The sequence below is a fragment of the Fusarium solani genome (assembly GCF_023522795.1).
Source record: "Fusarium solani strain SB1 chromosome Unknown bctg00000010, whole genome shotgun sequence".
In the NCBI taxonomy this organism is placed as follows: domain Eukaryota; kingdom Fungi; phylum Ascomycota; class Sordariomycetes; order Hypocreales; family Nectriaceae; genus Fusarium; species Fusarium solani.
The window spans coordinates 520,022-547,250 of NW_027072147.1; the positions used below are offsets into that span (position 1 = coordinate 520,022).

The 27,229-nt window shown below is 51.7% G+C and overlaps 10 protein-coding genes across 10 annotated transcripts; 6 read left to right on the forward strand and 4 right to left on the reverse strand.

Moving 5' to 3' along the window:
- Positions 1–328: 328 nt before the first annotated feature.
- On the forward strand, positions 329–1,351 carry MRS44_014217 (uncharacterized protein; the record flags this gene model as incomplete). The annotated part of the gene is made up of 1 exon (XM_046277371.2): positions 329–1,351. One exon carries the CDS (start codon positions 329–331, stop codon positions 1,349–1,351), a length of 1,023 nt encoding a protein of 340 aa, XP_046127652.2.
- Positions 1,352–1,947: 596 nt separating this feature from the next.
- On the forward strand, positions 1,948–3,525 carry MRS44_014218 (uncharacterized protein; the record flags this gene model as incomplete). The annotated part of the gene is made up of 1 exon (XM_046277372.2): positions 1,948–3,525. The coding sequence occupies one exon, from the start codon at positions 1,948–1,950 to the stop codon at positions 3,523–3,525; it is 1,578 nt and encodes a 525-aa protein (XP_046127653.2).
- A 199-nt stretch (positions 3,526–3,724) lies between these two features.
- Positions 3,725–5,928, forward strand: MRS44_014219 (uncharacterized protein; the record flags this gene model as incomplete). The annotated part of the gene is made up of 3 exons (XM_046281590.1): positions 3,725–4,999; positions 5,049–5,641; positions 5,691–5,928. The coding sequence occupies 3 exons, from the start codon at positions 3,725–3,727 to the stop codon at positions 5,926–5,928; spliced, it is 2,106 nt and encodes a 701-aa protein (XP_046127654.1).
- Positions 5,929–6,008: 80 nt separating this feature from the next.
- MRS44_014220 (uncharacterized protein) lies at positions 6,009–9,410 on the reverse strand (the record flags this gene model as incomplete). Its single annotated transcript, XM_046284794.2, has 6 exons — positions 6,009–7,024; positions 7,081–7,476; positions 7,523–8,674; positions 8,744–9,036; positions 9,087–9,307; positions 9,357–9,410. 6 exons carry the CDS (start codon positions 9,408–9,410, stop codon positions 6,009–6,011), a joined length of 3,132 nt encoding a protein of 1,043 aa, XP_046127655.1.
- A 1,956-nt stretch (positions 9,411–11,366) lies between these two features.
- MRS44_014221 (uncharacterized protein) lies at positions 11,367–13,059 on the reverse strand (the record flags this gene model as incomplete). Its single annotated transcript, XM_046278896.2, has 5 exons — positions 11,367–11,540; positions 11,590–11,843; positions 11,909–12,598; positions 12,654–12,799; positions 12,845–13,059. The coding sequence occupies 5 exons, from the start codon at positions 13,057–13,059 to the stop codon at positions 11,367–11,369; spliced, it is 1,479 nt and encodes a 492-aa protein (XP_046127656.2).
- Positions 13,060–14,605: 1,546 nt separating this feature from the next.
- MRS44_014222 (uncharacterized protein) lies at positions 14,606–15,796 on the forward strand (the record flags this gene model as incomplete). Its single annotated transcript, XM_046273022.2, has 3 exons — positions 14,606–14,907; positions 14,965–15,161; positions 15,228–15,796. The coding sequence occupies 3 exons, from the start codon at positions 14,606–14,608 to the stop codon at positions 15,794–15,796; spliced, it is 1,068 nt and encodes a 355-aa protein (XP_046127657.1).
- A 1,672-nt stretch (positions 15,797–17,468) lies between these two features.
- MRS44_014223 (uncharacterized protein) lies at positions 17,469–19,678 on the forward strand (the record flags this gene model as incomplete). Its single annotated transcript, XM_065618326.1, has 9 exons — positions 17,469–17,545; positions 17,596–17,693; positions 17,744–17,818; positions 17,861–18,033; positions 18,080–18,160; positions 18,209–18,700; positions 18,756–18,795; positions 18,850–19,270; positions 19,321–19,678. 9 exons carry the CDS (start codon positions 17,469–17,471, stop codon positions 19,676–19,678), a joined length of 1,815 nt encoding a protein of 604 aa, XP_065474398.1.
- A 691-nt stretch (positions 19,679–20,369) lies between these two features.
- Positions 20,370–21,956, forward strand: MRS44_014224 (uncharacterized protein; the record flags this gene model as incomplete). Its single annotated transcript, XM_065618327.1, has 2 exons — positions 20,370–21,038; positions 21,090–21,956. 2 exons carry the CDS (start codon positions 20,370–20,372, stop codon positions 21,954–21,956), a joined length of 1,536 nt encoding a protein of 511 aa, XP_065474399.1.
- Positions 21,957–22,217: 261 nt separating this feature from the next.
- MRS44_014225 (uncharacterized protein) lies at positions 22,218–23,037 on the reverse strand (the record flags this gene model as incomplete). Its single annotated transcript, XM_046284796.2, has 3 exons — positions 22,218–22,519; positions 22,568–22,669; positions 22,716–23,037. 3 exons carry the CDS (start codon positions 23,035–23,037, stop codon positions 22,218–22,220), a joined length of 726 nt encoding a protein of 241 aa, XP_046127660.1.
- A 573-nt stretch (positions 23,038–23,610) lies between these two features.
- On the reverse strand, positions 23,611–25,841 carry MRS44_014226 (uncharacterized protein; the record flags this gene model as incomplete). Its single annotated transcript, XM_065618328.1, has 10 exons — positions 23,611–23,757; positions 23,805–23,943; positions 23,995–24,006; positions 24,062–24,158; positions 24,209–24,503; positions 24,608–24,997; positions 25,052–25,109; positions 25,250–25,312; positions 25,363–25,585; positions 25,640–25,841. 10 exons carry the CDS (start codon positions 25,839–25,841, stop codon positions 23,611–23,613), a joined length of 1,626 nt encoding a protein of 541 aa, XP_065474400.1.
- Positions 25,842–27,229: the final 1,388 nt, after the last annotated feature.

The window sequence follows — 27,229 nt, forward strand, 5'->3', positions numbered from 1 at the left end:
GCAGCCGACCGATCGGACTTGTCGACATTGTGATGTCACCTCTCGGCTGTTCGTTGGTGACGATTGGAAGGCCATAATTCCGCATCTGGGGGAGTGAGGGGCACGGAGTTTGCGGTGATTGAACCCGAAAGTTTCAGACAGCTTGATTGTTATTCTGTGTCTGGTTGGTGGGGATGATATGTTGTGAGATGATTCTGGTTGCGTCTGGTTGATATAAAAGATATGGGCTGTCCCCAATGTAAAGGTTGTATATCATTCACTACTGAGCATCAAGCTTCATCCATCAATTGAACAAACAAGTCTCAACCCAATTGATCCAATCTTCATCATGTCTTCCCTCCCCAAGACCTACAAGGCCTGTATCCTCGAAAAGGCAAACTCCCCCTTCACCCTCCAAGAGGTTCCCCTCAAACAACCCTCCCGAGGCGAGATCCTCGTCAAGGTCCTCGCCTGCGGCGTCTGCTTCTCCGATGTAGGCGTCGCAACTGGCCACATGGGCGACGTCTTCCCTCGAGTCCCCGGCCACGAGATTGTCGGCAATGTCGTTCAGATCGGCGAGGGCGTTACGGGTTTCCAAGATGGAGACCGTGTTGGTGGTCCTTGGCACGGTGGACATGATCAGACCTGTCGGCAGTGCCAGAAGGCTCAGTTCCAGATGTGCAACAACAAGGCCGTCAACGGTGTAAGCCGCGACGGAGGCTTCGCCGAGTACGTCCTTCTCCGCGCCGAAGCCGTTGTGCGCATCCCTAAGGAGATTGATCCCGCCGAGGTAGCTCCCCTACTGTGCGCCGGCGTGACCGTCTTCAACGGAATACGCAAGCTCCACGTTGAGCAGGGCGCCCTGGTTGCTGTGCAGGGTCTCGGAGGTCTCGGCCATCTCGCAGTACAGTACGCCAACAAGATGGGCTACGAAGTCGCCGTGCTCTCTTCGGGCGACGACAAGGCCCAATTTGCAAAGGAGCTCGGAGCCAGCCATTACATCAACACAAAGAAGTCAGATGTGGCAGCTGAGCTGAATAAGCTCGGCGGAGCTTCCATCATTGTCCAGACAGCACCGAACCCCAAGGCCATCACACCTCTTGTTGGAGCCCTCGCGCCTGAGGGAAAGCTACTGAGTCTTGCACCCGTCGGACCCGTCGAGATTGACAGCGCAGCTCTTGTCTCCAAGGGAGCGAGTGTGACTGGCTGGCCGAGCGGTCACGCCATCGACAGCGAGCAGGCTATTCGGTTCGCCATGATACACGGTGTCAAGTGTATGATTGAGAGGTATCCATTTGAGAAGGTGCAAGATGCAGTTGACAGTCTGATTGCTGGAAAGCCCCGATTCAGGAACGTGCTTGTTATGGAGTAGATGGTTGAAAAGCGGTTTTGGGGTGACTGGAGTTGGGTGAAGTGATTGTCGTTGAGGTGTTGAGGGGCGTTGTGTAGATACCAGGTTGAAGCGAAGTAGCATGAAGAAGACATCACTCACTTCACACAAGCTGCCTTCTGAAGTCCCTTGAAAGAGACGAAATGCCAATTAACTAGTAGCCAAGGAGGATGTTTAAGCGAAACCTTGATGCCATCACTTTGAAGAGATCACAAAGGGAATTGTGTTGTGATGACTTCCCGTCGTTATAATCTACCTACGGACCTTGCATAGCTTCGTCCGAGAAGCCGGAGGCAGCGTTACTACCAGTATCTCGAATTGATCTTCAAAAGGAAAATTTTATTAACAAAAGCTTTCTCTATATAGTTCTGTTCATTTCCCATGTTCATCGACCTGATCATTCTTCACCTCGTGTAGGTCTCGCGTCCTACCCTACACACGTAGGAGATCTCAAAGTTTGCTCAACATTTCAACACATAACGCCGAAAGCTAGTATGAAGAACCGTTGATAAAGATCAAAAGGACACAATAATAAGAGGGAAACCCCCAATCTAACATGATCACCCATAATCCCCACGATGCGTCTCCCCTCGTTGGCGACCCTGCTCGTCGCCGTCGCCCACGCCCGTAGGATACCACAACGCATGTTACCAGACTACAACAAAGATGTCTGCGGCTCCATCAAAAACACCACGACGATAGAGATCGCCTTGCCCATGGACAAGGAATACCAAGAAGAACGCTTGAGCTACCATTCGACCGCCGCTAGGTCAAGGACACCCTCCTGTGTCCTGTACCCTTACAACCCCGACCAAGTCCGCGGTATTATGACGATCCTGAGTCAGAGCGATCAAAATTTCGCCATAAAAGCAGGAGGATCTAACCAAAACGATTTCTTCTCCAGCGTGGACAATGGCCCGCTTATTTCGCTGAGGAAGATGAACCATGTCATCCTCGACACCGAGTCTGGACAGATTGATCTCGGACCTGGAGCTATATGGAACGACGTCATCCCCAGACTCGAAGGAACAGGATGGATGTTACCTACACCGAGGTTTGGACAAATCGGCGTTGGAGGGTACCTCACCGGGGGAGGCCTCTCTTTTTACACGCAGCAATACGGCTGGGGAGCGTCGTCAATCCTCGAGATGCAAGTTGTTCTCGCCAATGGATCCATGGCTATTGCCAACCATGTCAACCACGCAGACCTTTACCGTGCTATCCGAGGAGGTGGAAACAGATACGGCATTGTTACCTCGTTCCATATGCAAGGCTTCAAGCAGGGGATAGTCTGGGGCGGCGTTATGCTCTTCCACAGAGACGAGTACGTCGATAGACGTATTCTAACGGCGGTACGCGAGTTTACCCAGTATAACAGCGATCCAAAGGCATCCATCATGCTCAAGGCAAGGCGAATATACGAGGACAAGTTGGATATCTGGGTGCTGCATGCGTTTTACGATGGGAGGCAGATGGACTGGACGATCAAGGCGGCGACACTCTTTCAAGCCTTCTTATTCCTCGACCCGTACAGAAACACCTGCAGAGACCGAAGCTACTCGGATCTCATCAAAGAAAACGACAGATTCGTAACAAAAGACCGCATCACCGTCATCGGAACAGAGACAATCCCCAACCCCCCAAACGCATACCGCGATGAGCTCCTCGTGGGCATCTACAACCACTGGCGTAGCGTCGTCGACATGGTACAAATCCTCCCCGGCATGATCTCCGAAATCAGCTACACGCCCTTGACACACCAAGCCGCGAGGGCAGCGCACGATAGAGGTCACGACATGCTCGACATGGAGACCAAGCACCACGACCGCATAATAATCGAAGCGAGCTTCAGTTTCTTCGGACACAAGGTCGAGGATCTGAAGCCTATAGCGCGATACGACGAGATGCAGAAGCGGATAAGCGACCTAATCAAGAATGTCACGGACGCGACGTGGGATATCACGCAGGACATGGTCTCGGATGGTGACATCAAGGGCATGTACGTGCCGCTGCTCATGAACAGCGCGGGGACTTATCAGGACTTTTACGAGAGGTTGAGGTTGCCGGGGCAGCAGTTTGCGAGGGACATGGTTGCCGACTATGATCCGAATCAGGTGTTTAGGAGGACGGGAGGGTTTGAAGTTCCAAAGGTGTAGTTGTTGGTGTACGGAGTATGTTTGCATTATTGGAATAATTGTTTGCTCTTCAAAGTGGCTGAAACACCAAGACCCACTACACCTCTCCGCTTTTACCCTGACATCATCAGCCTCACCTACCTCAACATTTTCATCTCATCTCATGCTTCGCTCACTTCCCCGTCTCCAACACGTGATCCCCCGCATTTTGACACCCACGATGAAACCACCTCAGTCACCACCCTCCTTCACGACGACACCCTCGGCTCTCCTCGCCGAGACATCCTCCAACATCTCTTCCACAACTGCCCTCGAAGACAGCCTCGTCTCGACGCTCACACCCTCTACTGCCACCTTCTCCAACCTCCTCCTCCCCATCTTGCATCATGATCACAATGTCTCCAAGTCAGGCCTCATCGCCCGTCTCTTCAGCTCCGTCTCCGAGGACAAAGACCTCCGCGACGCGTCCCGCAAGGTTGAAGAGATGACTCTCAAAGCCAACGCCGAGGGCCTCATGCGCAGAGACGTGGCTTCCCTCGTAAAAGCCGTATACGAGAAACATCAAAGTGGTGAAGAAGCGTTAGACGATGAGTCTGCGTACATGCTCTTCAAGACACACCGCGCCTATCAAAACACAGGCGCAGGCATACAGGATGAAGCTCTGAGGGAAAAGTACATGGAAGCTGTCGAAGAACGTAACCAAGTCCTAGTAGCAGCACGGAAAACCATCAGCGAATCCGACGACGGCATCTACTTCACGCGTGATGAACTCGCCGGTGTCCCTCCCAACATCCTGGATGCCATGGCCCTCAGTGAGGACGGCACAAAGCTCAAAGTCACATTCAAAAAGGGCCATCTCATCTCGGTCATGAAGCATGCTATTAGTCCTCGTACACGCAAGGCTCTTCTCACAGCAAAGGAACAGCGCTTCCCTGAGAATGTGGCGCGACTCGAGAGAGCCGTGGAGCTACGTAACAGCACCGCGAGAATGCTGGGCTTCAAGACACACGCCGCTCTCAAGATGGAAGACAAGATGGCCAAAAGCGTCGAAAGTGTCATCGCAAGACTCGAAAGACTAAGAACAGAGCTCAAACCACTAGCCGAAGAAGAAATGAAGACACTCTACAAGATCAAACAGACGTACATCAAAGATCACGGCACCGACGAAGACCCCGAAGATGCTTCAAGACTCAACGCATGGGATTGGGCCTTTTACGCACGAATCCTCGAAAAGGAGCGATACTCTGTCGACTCGCTGCTGATCTCCGAGTACTTCGAGGTCAACCACAGTCTCAAGGGCATGCTCGGCATCTTTGAGGAGTTGTTTGGCATGGTCTTTATCCCAACTGATGCGCCGACGTGGCAGAAGGATGTCACCGTTTATGAAGCGTGGGACTCGGAGGATCAAGGTGGAGGGTTCTTGGGATATCTATATCTTGACCTCTATGCTCGAGAGGGTAAATACTCTGGCGCCCACAGCTCCCTCATCCAACCAGTAAGTATACCCATCTCACACATTAAATACACCGTGCTAACATCTCCAGGGCTTCACAACCCCCGAAAACACGCGCCACTACCCTTCCTCCTCCCTCGTAACATCCCTCATCCACACCCCCTCCCGTCCAACGCTCCTCATGCACTCGGAGCTCAAGACAATGTTCCACGAGCTCGGCCACGCCATCCACAAGCTCGTAACGCGGACGGCGCACCAGCACGGCTGCGCCCGTGACTTTGTCGAGATCCCCAGCATTCTCCTCGAGAGCTGGATTTGGGTTCCGTCCGTCCTGCGTCGCCTGGGCCGTCATTATAGCTACCTAGACGACGAGGGGCTGGCATTCTGGGAGGGTCAGAAAGGTGAACGGGAGAGGCCGAGTGAGACGCTCCCGGAAAAGTTGGCGCTAGATCTCGCGAGGACCAAGCATGTCAATGGAGCACATGCGATGCTACACCAAGTCTTTCTTGCGCTGTTTGATCTTACCATTCACAACGCCGAGGAGGGCCGTCCAGTGGACACCACCGAGCTCTGGAACAAGAGTAAGTCGGAAATCATGGGTCTATGGAGAGAAGACAGCATCGGCCAGGCTTCATTTGCCCACCCATTCAGAGGATACGATGCCGCATACTTTACCTATGCCCTGTAAGCTCCCACATCCCCAGGTATTCACCTCATGTACTCACAGTCGCAGGTCCAAGGTCTACGCCACAGATCTCTGGGTCAGCGCATTCAAAGCAAACCCCATGGACAAGGCTGCCGGTCTCAAGTACCGTCAGCTCGTCCTGCAACCTGGAGGCAGTCAACCAGAGCTCAAGAGTCTCACCAACTTTCTAGGACGTGAACCCAACGACGAGGCCTACTACTCCGAGATCTCCAGTTCACCAGACACACAAGGTCTCAACACAACGCACCCATCGGCGCTTCTGTAATTATAGCAACTAAACAACGCTTATATGCCAAAGAGGGTATCGTGACAAGCTCCATCATAAATTACATCATGTACGATCGATTAGTGCAGCAGCCTCAGTCTCGGGAACGGCGCTGCCTCAACATCCACCACAACCAGTCCCCTCTCATTCAGACCCACGCCCACGTCCGTGATGGGTGTAATCTTTCTCGTGTGTGCCACCTCTTGTCGACTAACACGGGCGTCATCTCGTGGGATCCACAAAACAGGCTTGGGTCTCCAGAGCTCAGGTGGCCAATAGTTGGACAGCTTTTCGTCCACCTCGTAGTCAAACTCGGGCTGATCCTCGACGTGAATCAGTTTTCGCAGGGCGATAAAGTCTTCGTAAATCTCGGGGTGAAAGAATCGCTTCACAAACGTCGGGGGCTGATCCGACTCGGACGACTCATTCCCACGAACGAGAATCCACTTGTTCAGAAACTTCATGACGGGCCCCTGTTCCGCCTGTTCCGCCTCTGTCTTTAGCTTCTCCTTTGTCATCGACTTGATCCATTCGGTCGTCAGCAACTTGAGGCCACCTGCTCCTTCGACTGCTCTCGAGCTTTGGGGTCCCTCGTGTGTATGGTCGTCCTCGTCCTCGCTCGGGGCGTCTTCCATCTCTTCTTCGCCAAAATTCTGCTCCGTATCGAAATAACTGGCAGCAGTGCCCGTACCGGCCTGGCCTGATTCGGCAGCCTCCTGCAGCCTTGCCTCTGCCGCCGCCTTCTCTTCCTGTTGCAGCTCCTCCTCCAACGACAGCGTCTGCGGGAGATTCGTGAGTAGCGGCGAGATCGAATCGCGGAGGGATAGGTGAACAAGGCCGGTGATGATGAGGAAGATGAGCATCATGACCATGGGCGGGAACGCAAGCTTGAGGGCAAAGAGTCCAATCATGCAGATCTCAGCCAAGTACAACCCGACGATGAGATGGATCAGGGCGTTCGGATAAAACAAACCCAGACTGTCCATCTCCGAGTCGAAGACGTAGAGAATGTTGTATCGATAAATGATGCGCACAAATGTCATTCCGGCACAGGCGAAGATGAGGATTAGAGGAGCAATGCATGTGTAAGAAAGGGCTGCCATAGAGTCAGTCACGTCCCCTTTATGAGATAACCCTGAAGCCAATACTTACCGATGACGGCCATATTGGTGTAAATAGGGTATACACCACCCCATCGAGGAGGCTGCAGTTTATACCAAACATTGAAACGAGTCCTCGGAATCTGCGTGACCCTTGCAAAGCCATAATGCCGAATTAGTTCAAAGATATGTAGCAGACCAGTTGCGCCAATGGCCAGGCACTGGACGAGGATATACGAAAGGTAAAAGTTGGACGCTTTGGGCAGATTCTCGGCGAGAAGGTCAGGCGTCTTCAACGGCTCCTTGATGATGGTCATGACGGTTGCCGAGGCCGCTGAGGTAAGAGTCGTGATCAAAAAGACCTGCACGATCTGGAATGCAAAGTAGACCTCTTGTGTAAACAGTTCGACCAACACCATGGACGGAATACCAGCCCTGATACCACAGACTGCACAAGTTAGAAGGGGAATTATCACGGGGGACATAAAACATACATCTAAGCATCGCAGGGACCAGCGACATCCAAAACGACAGAGCAATGGCGGGCAGGAAACCTTGGAGAAAGCCAGTAACGGCACCTGGTAACAGCTTGATCCACGTGAGGAAGGGAAGGCTGCTGAGGAACTTGATGTTGGATATGATGCCGATGAAAGCGGACGGAATCGACCAAAAGATGATGGCGACTGTGACCAAACCCATGATGAGAAAACGACGGATGATTCGTTCCCACCAACGCATCCTCAGCGAGCTCCAGACAACCTCATCGGGACGGACACCCAAAATGCGCGGTGCGAGTTGCAGAGGTCGATGGTGAGCAACTACTTGGTGGGCAGCCTGGGCGCTCTCCTGGGTATCGAACTCGATAAAGGCCGCGGGCAGAGTCTGGCCATCTCCTCGACGAACCTGACGGCGTAGCTTGAAGATTTCGAGGTTGAGTTCCTTGAGTCGCTTGCGGCACCACCGAATGGTATCGACACGTCGAAAAAAGTTGTGAAGGGGTCGGTGATGGGGCCGGACGGTGACTGGAATCCACTGAGCAGCCACGGATCCACGGACATCGGGGAGGTCTGGGTTGAGTCCGTATGGGTGGACATACTCGGGATCTTCAGCCGCCTTTTCGAGTAAGTCGTGTGTGTCGGTCTGAGACACTTGTGTCAGGTTAGATTTGAAACCTTCGTCTTGGCCATTCTCGTTCTGGGTGTTGTCATTTTCGGTAATCTCGACACGTGGTGCACTAGATCGAGGCTGCTCGCTGTCGGTTTCTGTCCTGATCGAGGAATTGGAGGGTGCAGCACATGGTTCGGCAGAAGAAGAGGTGGTCGGTGGCTGGACTTTCAGCTGCTTCTTGCGGGCCATGTTGGCCTTTTTGATGAGCGTGATCTCGGCCTTTTCCAGTCGTAGTGCCGTCTGTTCTCTCTCTTCCACGAGCTTGATGAGGGCCTTGGCTGTTCGGGGGATCCATACACGCTTGACCGCATCGCCGTAGAGCTTCCGGATACGAGCTTCGTCGAGATAGCGTTCGGGTATGGAGGTGACTAGGAGGGTTCTGGATGATAGACGCCTGGCATAGTGAGGTGAAGAGAGAAAGGCCTGGCGGATACCGACGTAGTAGATACATTCTCGGCTGATTGTGAAGAGGACAAATCCTGCATTGGTTAGACTCAGGATTCTCGCGACTGGGCTGTTTGGTCGAGTAAGTATCGCCCATCACTTACCAAAGAATAGCCACGCGACAACGACGTGTGCCCACATGCGCCTGGGGTCTTTGATGTTACCAATGGTCAAAAGATCAAGCTGCTTGACGTCGTTGTGGCCGGTGATGTGGACGGCAAAAAGGATAGGCCATGTAATGCAGATGCCGACGAGGAAGATGTTGCGCAAGACCCTGAGGTAGCGCAGAAAGAAGAAGCCATCAAGGGAGCTATGGTTAAGGATGAAGGTGTCTGGGATTTTGAAGAAGGGTACGACCCAATTGAACCAACCGTTGGGGAGGATTGGAGTTGCCGTGCTATCGACGATTAGTAGGCCGGTCATATAATCGAATTCAGGGCTTCATACTATGGTGATCTCAGACTGGGCATTGTCCGAGGAGCATAGACTCGACCGCATTTCCGGCGAAAGCAGCAGAAGAAGAGCAAGCAACAGGTGGCATAGATGACAACGGGAATAAAGGTAGCTCCGAGGGATTGCAGAGAGGATGACTTCTCGTTGCTGTTGGCGCTGAGGGTGCCTCCGCTGCCACCATTTCTGGTAGAGCCGACACGGGAATCATCGCCTTCCTGGGAGGAGTTAGACACTACGATGGACGAAGCAGTGGATGAGACGCACAACACCGAACTGAAAGTCCGTCCTGGGAAAGAGGGAGGCCCAGCTGGAGGTCATGATGATACTGTCGGACCGGCGAGAGCAGGATCCGACTGTCTAGAAATGAGGATGGAGCGATTGGTGATGATAGCTCGCAGCGACAGTCGACGATTGCGGCACGGCATTGTCAGGGCGCGAGAAGAACAGCGAGAGAGCCAAGCATAGCTTGGATGCCTACGAGAGGCAGTAATAGCTTTGCTTGTGTGTAGTTGGAGGTGACGTCGAGATGGATGTTGAGTCAATGTCCAAGTGGGATGGATGTTTCTGAGAGATGGAGCCTTGTTGGTTCGTTGGCTGACAGCAAGAGCGGGCGGCGGACTTCTTGACACCTCAGGACCCGACACGTTTAGCGCGACTGCCAAGGGGAGTTTCGAAGTCGGGCAGAGGCACAGGTACGGGTACAGGTGTGTGTGGGCAGGTAAGCCGTTAAAAACAGGGGCTCGCGGGGCATTAAATTAGTTGGGCCGGGACTGCACTGCAGGTGAGCTCGATCCGATCCATGGAGAAATGTCTCGGAATCCCCTCGTCCGTTGACCAGGTCCAGGGCAGGCCTCCCGCTGTGATTGGGAGGGTGGCCCGTTGAGCAATGTCTTGGCGGTGCGGAAAGCGGGAGAAAGTCAAAAAGATGGGGAAACCACACGTACCCGATCTTGGGTCAAGGGAACGAAAAAAGAAAAAGGGTGTGATGGATGTGATGGAGAAGGTGGGAAATTGGGCGAGAGGAGGCGTTGAGCGTTGTTGAAATGTGATTCGCGATGATCAAAATCAGCTAAAAAATCAACCCGGGTTAAAAAAACAGGGGTCTACGGTGCCCGGTAAGCCATTCCGTGTCCCCTGCAAAAACGCCAATCATCATCTTTGCCCTTCCTGCAGCCCTGGGTAACGAAAAAACCAGGGTCCAATCCAATCCAAATCGCCATGGAGACGGTCAAGGGTTTGAGGAGGTGACAATTGCGCAAACTGGTCCCCGAGTCCTCAGTGGTCTAGACCTCTGGGATAGGCACAAAACGACGCCATTTTCCCGCGGATCAGAATCTCACACAGACTGTCCTCGTCGACGATCCCGCGCTACGAATTGCTTTTGTGGCTCCTTGATGATCTGATGTCGCATTGTGGCGAGTCAAGGCGAGAGAGACACGGCAAGACCATGGGGGAGCCAAGAACACACATTTCATCATCTGTCAATAATTTGCAGAAAGACGTCACGTCACAGAGCCTGACTTCTGCTGCTGCTGCTGCGCCTCAAACGGCGTTGCCGCAAGCATCACCAAATGCAGCAAGCTGAAGCCCACCCTCGGACATGTTCGAGAGCTGAAGCCCAGGATTCACGGTCGGGATTCTCCTTTGGGAAGACTTATCCTTATCTTACAGGGGAAGGGTCATCGTCACATCAATCTCGGCGTGGATGGTCTGGGCATGAGGTGTCTGTGCCTCCGGGCGAAACAACTTTAACCTCCCTGTCGGGTCCAGCCATCGAAAAGCGATATTATCGTGGCTGTCTCTGGATGCGACAGCAACGGTGCTGCCCAGGGAGGATCCTCCTCCCGTCATCTCGCGCTGGAATGGATAGATCGCCATCGCAAAATGTAGATTTACCCCTGTTCAGCCCATCGCGAGTGGCTGTGCAGTCGTGGCTGGAAAGGCCTCCTACCTTAGGCTCGTAACGCTTACCGTTTTAGCGATGGCCCCTATATAGCGATGACATCATGAGCTAAACCTCGGTATTCGGAATGTCAAGAGACGGCTGGTGTTGAGTCATGATGATTCTCAAGTTGCATTTTTCACAATGACGTTAATTCAGGGGAACTCATAGAACTGCACTTAATTCTAACCGAGCTGTACCATCCTCCAAAAGGCTAAGGAGGGACCCCATGTTGAGAATGTCACTCCTCCTCTACTAGACGCGCGTCTGGGACAACAGCTGAAAGTGGCTGTCAACTAGACAAGGACACGCTTCCGTGGCTATTAACACTGCTAGTAAGGGTACAGGTTGGGGCGGCTGTCGCCAGATTGTTGGAGGAGCTTCTTGTTTGCCCTGACAAGCATCCATCGTAGCAGCCATGCCAGAAAAACAGCGCCAATGGAAAAGGCTGCACTCGCAAGCATAGGAATGGTATACCGCGGCGCGTTCGACTTTGGCCACAGATACTGGAGAGGTCAGTCTACGTGGAATTTAGACTGGAGAGAGACGACCTACTGGACCGTAGATGGCAGAGATGGACGCAAAGGTATTAACAATAGCCAGAGAGATTGCCTTCTTCTCCCTGGTCTGTCCACAGGTTGTCGATACCCAGCCCAAGATGATGCTATTCGCGGAGTAAACTCCTGTCGCGAATGTGCACATGGCAAAGTACCGGGCCCCAATGTTTAGAGTTGTACAGGCAAGCACGAATCCAAGTACTGCGACACACTTTGAAGCCGTGATGTGCCAGACTCTTTCATTAAAGTGTCCTAACCTGGTTAGCTTGTTTCAAAAGCAAGTCGGGTGGCAAAATGCTGCACTGCTGTCAACTTACCGGAGCTCGCTGCCCACGCGATGGAAATGACCCCTGACACAAGGTAAGGAGGGCACGTCAGCGCGAGCGTGACGTTCCGAGAGAACCCCAGAGTTTCGACAATAGTTGGGAAAAAGTTCTTGAAATTGCTGGCGGCCAAGTGTAGATGTTGGACGAAGATTAGAACCCAGAGGTTTGGGTCACGTAGTGCCTCGACGAGACCGGCCCAAGTGCTGGTGTTGGCCTTGAGACGGACGGTATCCTCAGCAATGCGAGAAGCTGCGAGGTTGCGTTCCTCTTGGGATAACCACCGAGTGTTTTGAGGCTCGTCTGGTAAGATGAAAATGGAAACAATAGACACGATAAAGGTAATGATGCCTTGGAGGATGAATAACCACCTCCATCCCGCGAGACCGGCGATACCGCTCATCTTGAAAACGCCAATAGCAATGAGGCCAGCGAACGCGGTGCCGCAAATATTCGCAGTAAAAAGGATAGAAATCCTCGTGGCGATTTCGTTCCTATTATAGAACATGGACAACATATAAAGCGCGCCGGGATAGAAAGGAGCTTCGACAACACCGAGGAAGAAACGGGTGAGAAGCAGCCCTTTGAAATCTTTGGCTATGGCTGTGAGGGTACTGACAACGGCCCAAAGCGCCATGAAGGATGCCATGAATATGGACGGCCGGAGTCGAGTGATGAGCATGTCTAAGGGTGTCAGTCTACCCTGCTTTCTGGAATGAGCTCGGGATCGAGGACTTACTGCTGGGCACCTGGCCAAGGATGTATCCGACAAACAGGATGGCCACCGAGGTTTGATACTGAGTCGACGTCAAGTTGAGCTCCTCCTCGAGACCATCGAGGCGGGCAACCGTGATTGCGTTTCGATCCAGATAGTTGAACCAGTACCTTCAGACAGTCAGTTTTGCCTCCCTACAACTCAGGTATGCGTACATGATCCAAAGAGTGGGCAAGATGATCCAGTCGAGCTTTCGCACAAGCTTAATCTCGGCAGGAGACGTCTTGGGAGCCGTAGTAGCATAGCTCCTAGTGTCTCCCTCGAGGTCGCTGTCGTGCTTGAGTTCTTCATGGACGCCCTGCGGCTTCTCGCCATCATGAGAGACCATCTGCGCCAAGTCGCGGGCGTCATCTTGGGCTTGGTGCGTCATGATTTGGATTGGAACGTATAGATGATAAAGTAGATTGGGAAGAGAGAGCTGAGTGAGCTGGATCTTGTTTCTGAGCTCTCTTCCTTGATTGTCAAGCCTTCTTATACTTCTGAGAGCCCGAGCAACCGTGTACCCCTCACCCCGGATTACCCCGGATTTTGAGAATCCTGGGCTCTGGCAAATCCCCTAGTCCATCTTAGATTATCCCGATTCCTACCCAACTTGTCCAAGCCAGCATCCCCCACTATGCTGAACTGCCCTCGGATATCGTCTTGCGTATGCTCCGGGATGCTGGGCTCAACATTCGGCTAGAGAAGCCCCGGGCGTATCCAAGATCAGTGGTTGATGTTCATCCGGAAAGAATCATCAGACAATGTCCCACGGCCAGGACTGCTCGGGCGTGGTTCCAAGTGTGCTTCATACACAGCCCCGGGTAGTTTGCAGCCAAGACTCGCCCTTGGATTAGTGCATGGGCTGTCTGCCAAGTCGCCAAGCTCACAAGTTCAAGATCTCGAACCAATCAACTTTTGACCGTCACCATCCGTCACTTTCCATCAACACATGTCGAATGGAAGTTAGATGAACTTGTTGTTGTCTCCGAAGGCCGTTGCATGATCATATGTGTTGGCATGACTATCGCGGGGTATAGCCAAGCAAAGACGTCTGTGATTGTGGTTTGATCTACCTTGGATAATCGATCGGTCAGCAGCTACGTGTAAAAGGCTGCGGTACACGATCTGGCGTTCGAGTCGGATGGATATTGGTGATGGTCTTTGGTAAATCGGTGGCTGTCCTCTGTGCCGACAGAAAAGCGCAAGAGCGGATACTACCTTAGTTTGAGGAAATTGATGTAAGATATCCCAATAGACATTATAACAAAGCGAGAATCTAGAATGTTTTCTTTATCTTCTTATTATTCCTACGATGCTTTATTGAGTACCGACAAGAGAGGATGAGCTCATTGTCTTCGTATTTGTGTCTCGTTTGTAGCTTTTTTCCACCTCCACAACTTCCAACCCCGCCCCTGATATCACGAATTCAACAGAGTAGGCCTATTCTAGGATATGATTCATGCACCCCATTCATGCACCCCGCTGGCGTCGTCATGGTGGGATCGAGAAGCGCATGAGCAAAATAAGCTTAAAAGCAACCGACTCGAACCGTCGCGTGGGGGACCGGATGCGATCCGGACTTCAGAGATTCACGGCTAACAGTATCGGAACGGGCTCGGAATGACATCTATCTACCAAGGTCATGACCACTGGGCTCGGCAATTGCTGTGATCTGATATGCCGGCCCCTCTCGTCAAGGGGTAGGATTGCGGGGAAGTCGGCACTCCTATCTCCTGAACTATCCGGACCTGGCCGGTTTTGCCCCCCGAGCGTCGGATATACTCAACCTGCTCTGGAGATGGAGTCATTGCAGACACAAAGAGTCAAAGACATTCGTACATATATAAGGAGCTTGTGATGTTCAGGATGTTAGTGTCTTGGCCAAATGTCATCATCTAAACCCGAGGCATCAAACAAGTTTACACATCGCCATCATGACTTCAAGCATCGTCAACACCCACGAGTACCCCTTCCACTTTGGCAACCCCATCAAGACGGAGCAGAATGGGAAGCCCGGGGAGTTGAGGGGTGTCACTCTTCATCTACCCAACGTCCGTGGCAAAATCCCGTCCATCCAGGCATCTCGCATGAGGACCATGATCCTCGAGTCTTATCGTGATCCGGCAAAGATCGCTGCTCATGTATGTACTTATGATGGTCTGACTTCGCGTCTTGCTGAAGAGGCTGGGTTTCCATTCGTCTTCCTTGCTGGATATGCCGTCGCAAGTTCGTATGGGTATGTTCCCTCGTAGTTCAATCTAATAACCAAGGACTAACGAGCTTTACATTGCAGCCTTCCGGATACAGGATATATCGCCCTGCAGGAAGTCTGCGACAAGATCCAAGAGGCTGTTCGCCAAGTCTCAGTTCCCGTCATGGCAGACGGCGATACCGGGTACGGCTCGCCGATGAACGTCAAAAGGACTGTGGAATCTTTTGCACGTGCTGGAGCCGCCGGTATCATGATTGAGGACCAGACCTGGCCGAAGCGTAAGTCTAACTTATCCGCCTACCATCATCGACAAATCCTGCTTGACTAACAACCTCTTTCCGCAGGATGTGGCCACACAAAGGGCAAGTCAGTCGTTTCCAGGGGCGAGGCCTTTGCCCGTATGAAGGCAGCCGTCGACGCCCGAGATGAAGGACTGGACATTGTCATCCAAGCGCGTACAGACTCTTACAATACCCACGGCTGGGAAGAAGCCATCTACCGAGCCAACAAGTTTCTCGAAATCGGCGTAGACCTTGTTTTCATCGAGGCTCTTCCCGACAGAGACACAATGATCCGCGCCGTCAAGGAGGTCAAGGGCCCTCTCTGCGCCAACATCATCGAGGGCGGTCTCACTGAGAACATGTCAGCCAAGGATCTTGCTTCCATCGGCATGGTCACCGTAGCCTATCCTTGGACGCTCGTGGCTGCACATCTGAGGAGCACAAGAGAGGCTCTCGAGTCGTTGAAGAAGAGCTTTTCCATTGGGAAGCCGGAGCAGATTCTGAGCTACGAGGAGGTCTGCTACGGAGTAGGGTTCAACAAGTACTGGGAATTGGAGGAGAGATACAAGTATGATGCCAATGGTCTGACGAATGGAGGAAAAAAGTCAGGTCAGAATGGCGCGAGTGCGTAGACAGATGGTTGATGCTGGGGAGTGGCCATTTCTAAGATTATGTTGATAGAAAGACGATCTAGTCATATCTAGCAAGCTAAAGTAAGCCTTCCGGATATAGGTAGTTTATGTTGTTTTTCTTTTTAATATTCTACTATGCTTAATAAACACTGTCCAAGTAGGAGGGTGTTTGAATAAGACCTAAATGCTAACTAGCTAAGTTAATATATATAGTTGCATAGTAGTATCTGAGCAATAAAAAGCTGCTTCAGGGCGTCCGAGATGGCTTCACGTCTATTAGCACGTAAGGCTTACCGAGGAATTCGAGGTGGGTTAACTCTTTGTACCACGAGTCTAACAAGGGGTTGAACTGTTCAAACAGTGTCAGATATCGTCCGCTCCTGATGGTCTGTCTGGCCATGTGCTTGCTGGGGAAGAAGGTATCCGTAGCAGTCCTGGGTAACTTGGTTTTGCCGACGTGCTACGGAAGAATCACCTCTCGGTCATAACGGAAGCGCCTTCCAGGACTTGTGTAGCCCAGTAGGAGTGTCTGTTGCAAATAAAGGAGGAGAGTTTTCCGCCACGTTCCCTTACTTGCAGATCGACATAGGTAGTTGCCCCTTGAGCAGTAACCCAGCCCTGAGCGTCGAATCTCCGACGACTCAACAGCTCAGCACCTTTACTCATGAGGTTCTAGAGAACCACCACATGGTGAGCCTGATTCGAGGCCTTGGTACTGTTAAAAGCCAAACCAACATCGCCCAAGCCGTTGGCGCAAGCAAGCTGGTCCTCCGAGTCGCAGGTGTCATATTCATTAGTAAATCTGAACAGAACGTCTCTGGCATCACTAGAAGACAACCCGACAGTTCTTACAACTTCTTCGTCCATACCTGTCTGGTGAAGATGAGTCGAGCTCCCCAAGTCTAGGTCTCACCCGGTACACTCACTGTGCTCCCTCACCTACTTGACGCACACTCGAAGATTGAAACTGGGCTCGCGCTTGGCCTTGGACTTGCAGTACTGGAGACACGCCTCGTAGGTCCGTTTACGGGCGTCTTGTTTGCTGACAATTGATTAATGTTGGTAGAGTGGGATGCCCGGTTTGTGGGGGACGTGCCGGGAAGCGACGGGCTGAGTTATAGCCGTGGGGGGCGGAATATTTCCGAGGTGGCCGGCGTCAACCAAGGTGTCGATAGCTATCATTCACCTAGCTAGGCTACCTAGGTAGGGAGGTATGAGTTTGGTATGTTTTCCATGGGTATGTGGACAGTTATGTTTGCTTCAGCGTGGATGCCGTGAGCTCTTAGGAAGAGAAACAGGTAGGCTGCAATTATAAACCCCCCATATTGCGCAAGACAAGCATGCATTTACGGAGCGTCATTTGTTACAAAAGCCTGCATTCAAGGTTAAACAGCGCCACCATTTCGCCCAATGCAGCCTGCCAGCTTCATATCCGTGGCTTTCCGGGTGGCACTCGGCACATTGGCCAACTCGTCACTCCTTGGCGGACCTCAAATACAGAGTGTTTGTCTTGGTACCTATTATATAAGACCATTTCCTTTCACCGTGGTGTTGGTAAACTGCATCACTCTGTGGCAATAGCGGCACCGCGCATCTCATCTCACCCTGATTTCCCTCAACTCACCGTTGGCTGCCGCCTTCCATCCCGTTCGCTGTCATCCCACCACCAATCATGGGTTCACTCACCGCTGATGTATCATCCGATGCTACGACCCCTACTATCCCTCTTGGGCTGTACCTCTGGACTCGGTGAGCTCACGTTTCTATCAAGCAGAGGCCTCTTGCTGACCGCTGTTTAGAATTCGCCAGCAGGGCACAGAAAGCATCATGGGCGTTCCGGGTGACATGAACCTAGAACTGCTCGACTACATCAAGCAAGTTCCGGGCCTAAGATGGGGTGAGTTTGCCTTTACACCCTTGTTCTTCAACTGCTTACATGTCTGATAGTTGGCAACACAAACGAGCTCAACGCAGCATACGCCGCAGATGGTTACGCTCGTGTCAAAGATTGCCCAGGCGCAAGTAAGCTTTGTTCATCCTGACAACTATATACGATGCTTACAGAGGGTTTAGTCACAACCACTATGGGCGTGGGAGAGATGAGCGCCTTGAACGGTGTCGCAGGCGCCTATACCGAACAAGTCAAGGTTATCCACGTAGTGGGAACGACTCCGACTGAAGCGCAAAAGAACCGCGTCATGATCCATCATTGTCTAGGTTCAAACCCTGACCATAGAGTAAGTTTTCTTCGTGGCTCAAAGACACAGGCTGACGCAGTTGCAGGTGTTTGACAAGATCTCCAGCCATGTCAGATGTGCGCACGCATGGATCGACGATGCAGATACTGCGACGGCTGAAATCGATGTAGGTGAATTCTCATCTGGTTGACAATATCTAACTAATGCCTTCTAGCGGGTCATCCGGGAATGCTGGATCAAGTCTCTGCCTGTGTACATCTTTGTGCCAATGGATTTTGTGCACATCCCCGTGTCTACTCGCCGTCTGGAGCAACCAATCGACCTGACGTATCCTGTCAACATCGAAAACGAAGCCCTTGCTATTCAACACATTGTCGAAGCCGTCTCTCAAGCAAAGAAACCTCTTCTCCTCGTTGACGGTTTGGTATCTCGACACAGCGCGGTTGAGGAAGCGAGACAGTTGGCAAACCTTCTCAGCTTCCCCGTTTTCACGGCTCCAATGGGCAAGGGGATTATTGACGAGACCTTACCGATCTGGAGGGGTATTTATGCTGGTGATGTTTCTACACCTGGCCTGAAGCAATACGTCGAGGAGAGCGACTGCATCATCAACCTTGGTCCTTTCCTGTCAGATAGCAATACTGGAGGCCACAGCAGACAGATAGGTCTTCATCAGTCTCTCATGCTTGAACCAGACAGCTGTACGGTTCGTGTACCCGATTGTAACATAGCCTGTATTCTTGCCACTGACTAGCCTCCAGATATTCGGCCAGAAGTTCGACCAAGTCTTTCTGCGGCCTTGTAAGTCGGGCCTTTTGAGAATCCGGACCATTGTACTGACGACCATCTGAAAAGTGTTGCAAAAACTCCTGTCTGCATTCAAGGGCGCCAAGATCCCCCTTGTTCCTCTACCAACCTTTCCCGAGGAGAACTCAAACGATGCCGATAGCAACGAGATCAAGCAGTCCTGGATCTGGAAACGGATCGGCCAATTCTCCAGACCAGGCGACGTCGTGGTCGTCGAGTCAGGCACAGCACAATTCGGCTTCCCTGATGCTATTCTACCTAACGACATCAAATACATCACGCAAGTCTACTTTGGGTCTATCGGGTACTCGGTCGGCTCGTGCTTAGGCGCTGCTCTGGCACAGTCTGAGATCCAGGCTCGAGGTGGCATGCGTGGCGGACGGACTATTCTGGTAGTTGGCGATGGGAGTTTGCAGCTGACTGTCCAGGAGATAGCGACCATGATCCGGCATGGATTGGCGCCTCTGCTGTAAGTACTTCCCAAGAAGATTTACGACAATGTAGCTAAGACAACTGCAGACTCGTCATCAACAACAACGGCTTCACCATCGAAAGAGCTATCCATGGACCCGAGGAAGAGTACAACGACATCTCACAGTGGCGTCACCAACAACTCCTCGAAACCTTTGGTGCACGCAACGGTCGAGCAAACAGCCGCGAGGTAAAGACTAGAGAGGAGTTGGAACTGGTGCTTAGCTCTGCGAGCTACCTGGAGCCAAAGGAGATTCAACTGCTCGAGATTTTCATGGGGACGTATGATTACCCGTGGAGGCTGGAGAAACAGATAGCCTTGATAAATGCGAGAAACGCAGCAAAGAAGAAGCAGGCTTTGGTCAATGGTACCTCTGAGAAAGCTCAGGATGCGGGCCAAGTATAGAATTGAAAGCAGATAGTTAACAGCAATCTTTCCAGGCAAACACCGCATTTTCGCCATCTGCCCTCATGAATATCAAGTTCTTTCAAGAGGAGAAAAATTTTGATGGCGCATTAAATCACTGGACTCTACTGTTATTACTGTGCCCGGGCATGTGGGCTTTCATGTTGAGGTTGATACCCTTGAGAAGATAGCTATGCCCATCGACAACGACAAAGGAGACTGCGTGTTTTGCCTTGGACTTGGGTAATGCTAGATTCGATAACAAATTGCAAGGTTGGCAATTGCTTCTTCAAGGCTGCAGATGGAGGGCTTGGCCAGGTAACAAAGAAGGCGGTTTCCTTTCATCGAATTGTTGGTCCCAGAAGCTCCCTAGATCGCCTATCTTGTACCTGATAGCCTGGGTAAAAACTCATGACCTTTGAAGAGCGCTTGCGACTGTCTAGTCCTCGGTTCGTGCTGGGGTGCATCCCCATACCCCGCGTTTGTAGAGGGTATCCAAGGCTGGCAATGTCGGAATGACGTCCGAGTTCCGACGGACAGTGGCGGATACAACGAATGCCCGCAAGAACTCGGCATTGCTTTCCTCAGACCAACCCTATTAAGGCAGAAATAGAGTTTCAGTGCGCCTACAAGTACAGCTATCATGTCCAGAAGGCTTCCGCCCTGAAAAGAAAGCCTCCATTGCTGCAAGATGTTTATCCTCAGCTTTATTTCAACCCATCTGGATCTCCTCGCCGGACTTCTCGTCCTGTCTCTCGTGGCTAAGTTAGTCTACAACAGATACGGCCATGGCATCTCGAACATTCCTGGTCCTTTCTTGGCCTCTCTCAGCGACGTTTGGAGACTGTACGTCGTATGGGGCCGGCGACCAGACATAAACCACGTCAAACTACACGAGCGATATGGAAAGCTCGTGAGGCTCGGTCCCAACGCGATATCCATATCCGATCCCAGCGCCATCCGTCAGATCTACGGACTAGCAGCAGGCTTCAAAAAGTCCGACTTTTACACCGTCCAGCAGACGCTCGCCAAGGGCAGGCCCCTATTCACACTCTTCACATCAACCGACACGAGATTCCACGCCAAGCTCAGGAGATCTGTTAGTAGTGCCTACGCCATGAGTACGCTGGTGCAGTTTGAGCCATACGTGGACTCGACGACGGTAGAGCTCATTCGACAGATTGACGAGAGGTTTAAAGATAAGCAGGAGCATTGTGACTTTGGCAAGTGGTTGCAGTTTTATGCGTTTGATGTAATTGGTGAACTCACGTATTCAAAGAGGTTGGGGTTTGTTGACCGTGGTGTTGATGTTGATGGAATCATATCTAGCATCGAGTGGATGCTCGATTATGCCAGTGTTGTAAGGTCTTCAATGCTTTTCTGGGGGTCCGCCGGCTGACCGAGAGAACAGGTTGGCCAGATGCCCATCATCGACAGTTTCCTACTCAAGAACCCGATCCGGCTGTTCTTATCCCGACTGGGCCTGATCGGTTCAACAACCCCCATGGTAACCTTTGCCCGCCAGAGGTTCTCCGAACGAGTCGATCTCACAACAGGTCAAGAAAAGCCATCCTCGAGAATGGATGCCTCATCAGCCAGACGCGACTTTCTTTCTCGGTTTCTCGAGGCAAACAAGAAGGATCCCGAATTCGTCACTAGTGAGCGTGTCCTCGCCCTGACTGTTGCCAATATCTTTGCCGGCTCCGACACAACGGCAATCTCTTTGCGATCAGTATTTTACTTCCTTTTGAGGAACCCGGAGGAACTTGAGCGCCTGATGGCGGAGTTGGATGAGCAAAAGAGGACTGGACAGTTTAAACGGACAGATGGACTAGTCGACTGGGAAGAAGCTCGTGACCTACCCGTATTGGGCGCCGTGATAAAAGAAGCCTTACGAATCCACCCAGCAGCCGGCCTGACACTCGAAAGAATCACACCTCCACAAGGAGTCAAGATCTCGGGCCAGTTCATCCCCGGAGGCACCATCGTTGGCTGCAACGCATGGACGATCCATCGCGACGCCTCGATATTTGGATCAGATCCTGACATCTTCAGACCTCTCAGATGGCTCGAGGCGTCCCCGGACCAACGACGTCTAATGGATAATTGCCTCTTTAGTTTTGGGGCGGGATCGAGGACTTGCATTGGAAAGAATATTAGCTTGTTGGAAATGTACAAGTTAATACCCGCTCTCCTGATGCGGTACGAGGCAAGTAAAAAGAAGGTCTCGTTATTCGAGCGCCGGGCTAACATCAAGGCAGTTGAAATTCCCAAGTGAAGACTCAGACTGGAAGCTACACAATGCGTGGTTTGTCAAACAGAGCAACTTTTACGTGAGGTTTAAGAGTCGAGGCTACAGTGCTTAGTATCGAGACGAGTTGGATCTATGAATAATTCTACTACTTCTACTTGTTCCATTCCCTCAGATGCCACTTCTATACCGCCGCCAGTCTCTCTCTATTGTTACATAGTCTATCAAAGAAGAATGCACCGGCTTTGCCAATTTCTAAACGCCAGCAAACCGTCGTCTGAGTCTCCATCACCGCAAACAATTCCCAGCACCTGACTCAACAAGCAAACTCGAATACCGCCTATGCAAGAACCCGGCAACTCCGCCAAACGGATCTGGATCCTCCTTGGCTCCCTCGGTCCCGTCAAACGTGAGGCATCTCAACTTGAGCTTGGCGACTTTTCGCCGCTCATCCAGATCGGCCCGCAGCTCAAACAGATTGTCGACGTTCTGTGGTACTAGAGGGTCTTGGCGAGGGCTGAAGCAGCCGCGCAATGTGAGGCATGTTGGGGTCTTTTCGAGAACGGCAAAATGGTTTGTGAAGACTGTGCCTGCATGGTGTAAGTAATTTCTTGTGTTACGTTGATAGGGTGTTGTACCAGGCTCGTATTTGCACTTGAAGAGTTCTTCTCGAGACCACACATCGTGTTTGCACGTCTCATCCTTGAAAGATTCCAGGATTCTCCGTTGGATCGCATATGCTAGAGCTCGTTAACAAACATTCATCTGATTGCTATATTTACTCACCATAACCTCCCCACATTCCCTCTGAAAACCTCTCAATCAGCTTGGTCCCGCCCTGTCTCGCATCCTCCAACAACCCATCATCCAGCTTGTCAAACGAAACCTCTCGCACGCAGGAATCAAACGAAAGCGGTTTGTTCCATGGATTGAGCTGCTTTAGCATGGGATGTCTGAACAAGGGTTCATTTAATTCTGGTCCGAATGGCTCAAAGTAGCAGTTTCGCGTCCAGAGATAAAAGCCAGTCGCGCCAGTGGCAGAAAGACCCACCACGGTTTTGGCGACTTGGCCGAGACGACGGCGAGGGATGAAGGAGAAGCGAGACATGGCAATGAAAGCGATAATTGCACGCAAGAATTGCAATCAAGAAATGAATGAAGACCAAATAAATCCAGGTTGAAAGGGGGAAAGAGGAACTTGTTCTCCTTTTAAACATCGCACGCTGATCAGCCTAGCCCACCCAAAGTGTCCAGTTTTGTCTCCACGGCGCCCTTGGCTGCGGACTTTCTCGGCAAACCGAGCTGCGAAAATACGCATTTGGAAGAGAAGAGACGCCACTTGTCAGCCCAAGAGGCTCGAGCGCCGAGACAAGAGCTCAGATTAAGCCTCTTTTTCATATGTAACGTCTTTTTTGACGTGTGGGTGGGCGGGAATGGTGGTTCAGCTGAATACGAGGGAGGCTTGATGCCAAGAGCTGGGTGCTGATGGGCTGAAGTTCACCGAATCAGTGGACGTTGAATGTACCAAGAATAGAATTCCTGTTATGGCTTCAAATTGACAGACTGTCAGCATCCATTTCAGCAATCGAATAAGCGATGCGGTTCATCGACGGCACCACCGACCCTCGCTACCCGCAAGGGAAATACTGTGTCAACGCCTTCATACCAGACCTTGCCTGGACTAAACAGAGGCCCTCGGCTTCTCATCACCTAGCTGGTCTACCCCACCGTCCTGGCTCAGGATATGAGCAAGGCCAATCTCACGGTTAATCTCGTCCATACGCTCGGCATCGGCCTGGGCTGTGCCCTCGGAGCCAAAGATGAGATCCTGCAGCATGTCAGCATTTGCTGGTCAACAGTTTTTGTAATACATACCATTTCCTCGAGGGATAGACGCTTCGTCTCTGGCACGACAAAGTAGATAAAGGCGGCGCCGATATAGGTCAATAGACCAAAGAGGATGTAGGTGCCGTAGGTGATGCCGTCAAGCATGTCTGGTGTGACTTGGCCGACACTGTGAAGTCTTGTGTTAGATGGGTTAGAGGTACTCTTGAATTTGACCTACATGAAGTTGTTCCTGTTCATACATGTTAGATACCCAACAAAAAATAAAAGATGGGAGGGGCACTTACATCCAGTTGCTCGAAGCACCAAGTGATGTACCGTAAGGACGGGTACTGAGGGGCCAAATCTCGGCAATGATGATCCAAGCACAAGGACCCCAGGAGTCTATAGCTGGTTAGAAAGTCTTCTAAACAAGACTGATAAGTAACACTTACAGCCAAAGTGTACAACAAAGAGCCAAACCATGCAGATGGCAGCCCATCCGGCCGCTTCATGATTATGGAAGTTGTCAATGTTCTTGGCCAGAATAACAGCAATGATGATATGGCAAGTAGCCATTCCAATGGCACCGACTATGAGAACAGGCTTGCGGCCCAGACGATCGATCCACAAGACTGCTGGCACAGTTGCAATGAACATGGCAATACCCACAACACCAGTTGCAAGGAGGCTCGTGGTGTTCTCACTCAGCCCCAGCTGGCCGAAGATCTGGGGTGCATAGTAGAGGACCTAGATAGTGTTAGTTAGAGTCATGAATAGCTATTTTAAAGGCTACTTTCGGCGTTAATGCCAGTCCACTGTTGGAAGAACATCGTGACGGTTGCGACAATAACACGCTTGAACATGGCACGTGACTGGAAGAGAGCCCTTATAGACACGAACTGGAGTTTAAAGATGTTTGACGCTGTCAGGGCTTGCAGGTGAGGGAACCGCTCTGCCAGGCTTCGTTTCTCGAACAAAGACTGGGCTTTGATCTCTAGGAACTCGAGTTCAATGAGTTCGTGGTCGGTGGGAAGACCGCGGAGGTCGGCGAGGATCTCTCTGGCTTCGGTCTCTCTATCATGATGGATCAGCCAACGAGGAGAGAAGGGCATCCACATCATTCCGATGAAGAGTATAAGGGCAGGTGCGAGCTGGAGGCAGATTGGTACCAGCCAAGCAGCGTCGGACTGGGTGTCGACGTGAGTGCCACCGATGTAGTTGCAGCCACTGGTTTGGTTAGCCTTGTTTAGGATACCACAGAATAGGAGCACGAACTAGTCGATCCAGAAACTGACCATGATGCCAAAGGTAATAGCTAGCTGTTGTAGAGCTACAAGGGCGCCTCGTACTTCACTGTTGAGCAAATAAGTTAGCCAACACAGTTCTTCGAGCAAGGATGGCTTCTTTTTGGAGACATTACTGAGGTCCACAAAGACTCTTTGAATAATACAGAAATCATAGATGAGGAGGCGAAATCAGGGCTTTGGACTTACGGAGGAGCACATTCAGAGTTGTAAAGAGGGACGATGGTCGAGAGACTACCAACTCCCATACCACTGGACAGTCTGTTAGCAGGGGAACCAAGCTCGCTTCGAGGGCTTCATACGTGATAAAACGGCCTGCGAGGATAGAGTCATGGCCAGCTTCAACTGCCGTAGCTTGGATGATAACACCCAGCATAAAGACAGTTGTGGCAATCAGAATACCATACTTTCGGGAGCACAGCTCAGCAATGGCTCCGGAGAGAACAGCGCCAAGCCAAGCACCAAGCTCAAGAATAGCCGTGAGCCAGCCCTTCTTGGTTGTGTTCTCGACGTAGTCGCCCATATCTGCAGGAGGTCAGGGGTTTTTGTTCGCTGAAAATCGGGATGAGAGAAACGTACGCCTTCCAAACGACGCCATGGTCAGAATACCAGAAAACATTCCCTGGTTGTAGCCGTAGAGAATACCGCCGATGCAAGCAAAGGCTGCAATTCGAAAGACTTTGAAGTTCTTGATGAGGGCGCGGGCACCGCTGGCGCCCATGAGGGCCTGACGTCGCTGGAGGGCCACATCGTAGGTGGTCGTAGCCTTGGCTGCGCCCATTTTGGATGCTTGGGGTGGCAGATAAGGTTGCTTGTTGATTGATTTAAAGGAAGCTTGACGAGTTCAGGAAGCCCCAGAGCAAGAATGCCCGGACGTCATTCATTATATGCACGAAGCATCACGACCGGGATGTACACGCGGCACCGTATAAACGGTAGTTAACAAGGCTTCCCTACGACCGCATGTAGGATCCGGTTGCATCCAAGCTTGAATTCAGGCTCAATACAAATGCCAACGTCCGCTCCAATCAAGCTTTGTAAAAGAGTAGCATCAGACGGTTCGGCACCGAGCGTCGACCGCCGATCTCATGCGGAGACGCACGACCTCCATGGGGCCCCCGCACAGGGAGATGTCGATCAGCTCAGGTCAGCATAGCCGGATCCCCAGGTGATCAGAGTGTATTTATCCGCTGTTGGATGGTTGCTGGGGTCTCGTTTCAGTGGATGTAACCGAACCCATGCTCTGACGTTACGTTGGGGTCGAAGCTTCGGGGGAACGCAAGTATGCATCCTCTGGACAAGTTAAAGTGCTTGAAATTGAGATGCCTAAATGCTTGATCCTTGGGGAAATCGAATTGCAAGTTGACTGGTAAAGCCAGCAGTCATGTAAGCTTAGCCTTGGGTCTGTGCTTGGCAGGTCGGGAGTTTGAGATTACAGGTAAACGCTGAGATGCTGACGAACTATAGGATGTCTAAAGATTTTCTCCCATATCATATTGCTATTAAATCGAGGAAGCTCCATTAGAACTCTCTCACCAGCACTTGGGTGAATGTCAACATCAAGCTGGGCGATGGTGTCTATCCTAACCAGAGAGACAGTCCAGGAGGCAGGTATCCCTTGAGCTTCTCAACCCCTGGTACTACAGGCCCTCGGGAAGATTCTAATTCTGCGATCGCATTCCCATATCCAAACTCAAGGAGTTGATCTGTTGTGTTGCTTGGCCTTTGATTGTAGACCATATCGCGGTCCCTGTTGCGCTCGTGCTAGCCGTGCCTTCAAGCCAAGGCTCTCAGTGTTTCTTTCGCCCGGTAGCTTCCTATTCGTTCGTTTTCTTGTTTAATGATCGGAGTAGCTCTCGGTCGCCTTTGGTACTATCAGCCCTCGTTTGGGCCCTTATCGCTAGTCCCCAATGGACACGGGAGGTTGAGTTTCGGTGACGGAGGAATGTTCGGAGACTTGATAAAGATGTCCTGGTCAATGGAAGCACGGTAAATAAAGTATGAACCTCTGTTTCGGCCGGTCGGGGATTGTTCGGGGTCGTAACGCAGCATCTCGGTTCTCGTGTCGATGTCGGCCGAGAGATGGCCCGAAACCAACAGTCGGTTGCGACTTTGCAGGGACAAGCTCCGAATCGGCCCTATTTCCCCAGCCTGGGCATCATGCCTGTC